Source organism: Camelina sativa, chromosome 4 (assembly GCF_000633955.1).
Source record: "Camelina sativa cultivar DH55 chromosome 4, Cs, whole genome shotgun sequence".
Lineage (NCBI taxonomy): Eukaryota > Viridiplantae > Streptophyta > Magnoliopsida > Brassicales > Brassicaceae > Camelina > Camelina sativa.
The window spans coordinates 18,085,667-18,090,155 of NC_025688.1; the positions used below are offsets into that span (position 1 = coordinate 18,085,667).

Below are 4,489 nucleotides of genomic sequence, written 5' to 3' on the forward strand. Positions count from 1 at the left end.
AATCCTCGTGAAGACTTTTCTTATACTGATGATGAGTTTCTTATACTGACTTTGTTTTTTATCTTCGATTAACCAGCTGGATATCGTTGAACTGCTTCTCAAGGGATGCAAATCGTTCAAGAACTACGAGAAGAAGGTTAGAATGATCAACTCAAAATCCATGATGACCTTGCCTTAATGTGTTTATCATTCAACCATTTCTTTCTGTTTTTATGGGGTTGGTGTTCTTCTTAAACTTGTTGCAATGCAACTGCGTGATCACATAGTAGTTAGTCGAGGCTTTTGTCAATTAACGGAGTTGTGTCTTGTGTTAATTACAGTGCAAGACGTTGGTGTTCGAGTATGGACCTCTGATCCTAGTAAATGCAGAGGAATTCCTAGTGGAAAACGACATCTGCACACTCTTGCGCGCGTGTCCAGCTGAGACATCGGTTCTAAGGCAGCCAGTGTTGGCGGATTCTTGAATGTTAGAACGATGCCATAATAGGATTTACACACGAGCTGCTTCATAAGAATTGTTGTAGTCTTGGTGCTGTCTATATGTTTTGATGGATTCAAAACACAACCTCGAACATGTCTCTTTGCATTTGTGAATATATAATGATCGCTACAAGAATTTGTAACTCTACCATAATAATATGTTAGTATTCTATTCTATTCTATCCTTTTCTTTCTAATACAGGTTTGGCAAACTGAATAGATTAAGGGATCCTCTATTTGTTTCTCCTGACATGAGGTGTTTCTGATATTATAGATTTAGAACTGACGAGAAACAGAGTAATTGGTTCAGTTTATGGAACCTGCAGCAACCATTTTGTGTTTTCCTTCTGAAACTAAGTCTTGACTTTAAATTTGGCTTGGCCTAGAAGTTCAGATTAGAAAGTCAAATCAACACCTATCCTCACTCTAGGTTCGCAAATACTCGTACCCGTTCTACTTCGCTAGTTCTTCTTGCAGAGACCTCTTCCCGACGATGGTAACAAGGCAAAAATTATGTGAAATGGTAGAAGACAGCATAATACTATATTGATTAAGAACTGAAGAGAGATGGAATTACAAAAGAAAACTAGATTAAATAAAAACAGTCAAAAGGTACCTACGATTTATCAAAGCTAGACTTGATTAACAGACATACCAACGTCTACAACTATTAACTAAAGAACATAAACGCATAGATGACATGCCCTATTGCTTTTTACCTACTCCTTGTCACAATTATTTGACTCTCCTAACTCTTCTCTTCTTCTTCCTCTGTCTCTTTCATTTCCTCTTCCCCGATGTTGTTACCATGCGCTTCCTTTTGACAGCAGCGGCATAGACTCGTGATATGAGAGATGTTTGACTTGAGTTGATGTGCATCATTAACGCTAAGATCCTCTACATAGTCAACAAAGGCAAAAACTTCACCACGATTCTCAATTGCTTCAAGCTCAGCTCCAAAACATTGGATTTCAACACTTTGGAGAGTGTTCTTTACGGGATTGAAGTAGAACACATAGTAGGGTTTACATGTATATTTCATACACAAAACAATGTCACCTGTTGCAGTCAGTCCAGCAACTGAAAATTCGCAGGACGCAAGGATATCATTGTGCGGCAGAGTGTAGACATACTTCACCCATTCCGGTATCTCAACATCCTCTAGAACCGACATACACAACTCAACGGTATGTCTTCCATCAGCAGCGTAATTGCAATAAATCACACCTAATTTACCCTTAGAGTTGACCAAACTCAATCCAGTAAGATCCTCAAGATGATCATTAAAGCATGATGCGTCGATAAATTTGAACTCCTCAGACCTCACATCAAAGCTAACTATCACAAAAGATGGTTCAAGAAAAAGAAATGTTTGAGCTAAGTGATACAAAACCCCATTGATGCATATCCCTGCAGTGGAAGAGCGACGATACCGATAAGCAGGGACATCCTTATACCTCCACTTGAGTTCTCCAAATCCTAATGTTAGAATGAAAGGATGATCCAAAACCTTGAATTGCTTATCAATGGGATCAAACCCTAAAAACCCTCGAGACCTGGTGTACTTGATGACTTCTAAGCCCACATACAATCCCGTGATAGGGTTACAAATCAAAGGCGTGTTCTCATCAACGATCTGCACAGTAGGGAAAAAGATCAAACCTGAGGCGTAGCTACAAATGTTATGGCTTACGTCTCCTGAGAATTTGGTATGATAATCCAAATGAAGCGAGTTTCTCATATCGGTTATGTGGCTGACGCGACGAGAAGAAGTCTGATAGGATCGAGTTTACTCTTTTAGTTATCTCCTTAGTAATAGGAGAAGTAGTGTCTCCATTTCCCACTTTCTTATTTCCTTGTTTGTAGGATCGTGAGCGATCAATGCTATTTGTATTTAAAGACATGTACTTCAACAGAGAAGTTATGAAGAGAAAATTGCAGTAACTTGTTCTAAAGTCTTTGAGAACCAAAGTGTTCTTGTCCTTTGTTCTTGATAACATTGATTGTCCTAAATTGGGACCTATCATTTGGTATCAGAGCAATTACTCTTGCTTTGAAGAGTGACCAAAATTAGCATCACTGCTAACATTTGGTATCAAAGCACTTCTATCCATCTTGTTGACGGCATTCTTCGAGAACCAACGTTCAACAAAACACCTTCAACTTTCTATTTCATACAAAAATATGGGAAGCAACATGGAGCTAACTGCTGATTTTGGGGCCAGTCTCGGAGAAGTACAAGATGTGCTCTTTCGTGAACTGCTTAATGTATTTGAGAAGATGAAGATCAATATGATGAATGAGATCAAGAAGGCGAGACAAGAAATGATGGATGAATTCAAGAGTCTTCAAGAGAGCATGAGTCGTCCGGTGGGAAAAACCAGAAGTCTCAAAGCTATTTGTGAAAGAGCCAGCAAACAAGACGAGAAAGCCGACACGGTCACGTCGCAGGTTCTGTCACCACTCAAACTGTCAGCGGTTTCACCACCAAAGTACCGACGAGTTCAAACAGTTCTGATCAAACGACACGGACGTCATACTCCTCGGGACAGAAAACGAGGAAAGCACAACCGATGTAATTCATCTAAACACAAATCCAGAGTTGGTTGTGCCCAATCTCAGAAACAGTGTCCACTTCCTCCATCTCCTTCCTTATGGTTGAGATTCCAAATCACAACTCATGTGCTATCTAGTGTTATCGAGAAAGTTTGTTCCTTAGTGTTTAGAATTGGCATCAATGGGAACCGACCGTTCGATCGTGGAAGAGGCTATATTCAAGAAGATGCACGAACATTTGTCAAGAACCTTGAGGACAAGGTTCTCTTCGAAGGTGGGTGTAATGATAGGATCGAGTTTACTCTTTTAGTTATCTCCTTAGTAATAGGAGAAGTAGTGTCTCCATTTCCCACTTTCTTATTTCCTTGTTTGTAGGATCGTGAGCGATCAATGCTATTTGTATTTAAAGACATGTACTTCAACAGAGAAGTTATGAAGAGAAAATTGCAGTAACTTGTTCTAAAGTCTTTGAGAACCAAAGTGTTCTTGTCCTTTGTTCTTGATAACATTGATTGTCTTAAATTGGGACCTTGTCCTTTCTCGATACCAAATGATAGGTCCCAGGACAATCAATGTTATCAAGAACAAAGGACAAGAACACTTTAGTTCTCAAAGACTTTAGAACAAGTTACTGCAATTTTCTCTTCATAACTTCTCTGTTGAAGTACATGTCTTTAAATACAAATAGCATTGATCGCTCACGATCCTACAAACAAGAAAATAAGAAAGTGGGAAATGGAGACACTACTTCTCCTATTACTAAGGAGATAACTAAAAGAGTAAACTCGATCCTATCAACGTCCCACTTGTTGTATTGATATCGTTTGACCGCAAACAAGATACGAGGACGAGTCGAGGACCTGGCCAGGAACAGTTTGGTGAATTCCGGACTGCGAAGCGTAGACGCCCAGTGCTTAGACAGGGTACGAAACCTAGCGACCGACTTCGATGGCAATCTCGTGAATATCTCGAGGATCAGATCAATTGGGAGCGATTCCTTGTTTCTTCCTCTTCCCATGACTCGCCGGAGAAGGATATAGGGTTTTAGGGATACGACGACGACGGCGACGACAAGGTTGAAAGTTGTGCTTTTTTTCTTTTTCTTTTTCTTAGAGTGGAGTATTGAATTAGAATTTTAAAAGATTCTCGTTTTTTACTAAAATCTTGTGTTATTCAATTTGTAATTTTTAAATCACTATCCAAATCCAGTGTTATTCAATTTAGAATTTTTAAAAAATCAGTCAAATAACTTAGAATATCTTGTTATTCAATTAGACATTTATACAAATCTTATAAAATCAAGTGTTATTCAAATTTGATACAATTTTTTTGTAAAAGTGTTTAACATCGATATTAAAAGATTTTGGATAGTTCCTTAGTTGAAAACTAGTGAGAAATATGAACGAAACAATCTCACCTCTATATGTGTTATTTTGAAGGATTTCAAAAAAAA

At 38.5% G+C, this 4,489-nt stretch overlaps 1 protein-coding gene and 1 pseudogene across 3 annotated transcripts in view; one reads left to right on the forward strand and one right to left on the reverse strand.

Annotated features, from left to right (window-relative positions):
- Positions 1-662, forward strand: part of LOC104781004 (prosaposin) — a 2,729-nt gene extending 2,067 nt beyond the window's left edge. Inside the window, exon 6 of one of the 3 annotated variants that reach the window (XM_010505566.2) lies at positions 321-662. In XM_010505566.2, the coding sequence (XP_010503868.1) occupies positions 321-464 (144 nt within the window). In that variant the 3' untranslated portion in view covers positions 465-662. The remainder of the gene's footprint in view (positions 1-320) is intronic. The other 2 variants (XM_010505565.2, XM_010505564.2) reach the window with 2 other exon arrangements.
- LOC104781006 lies at positions 1,080-4,149 on the reverse strand (annotated as a pseudogene).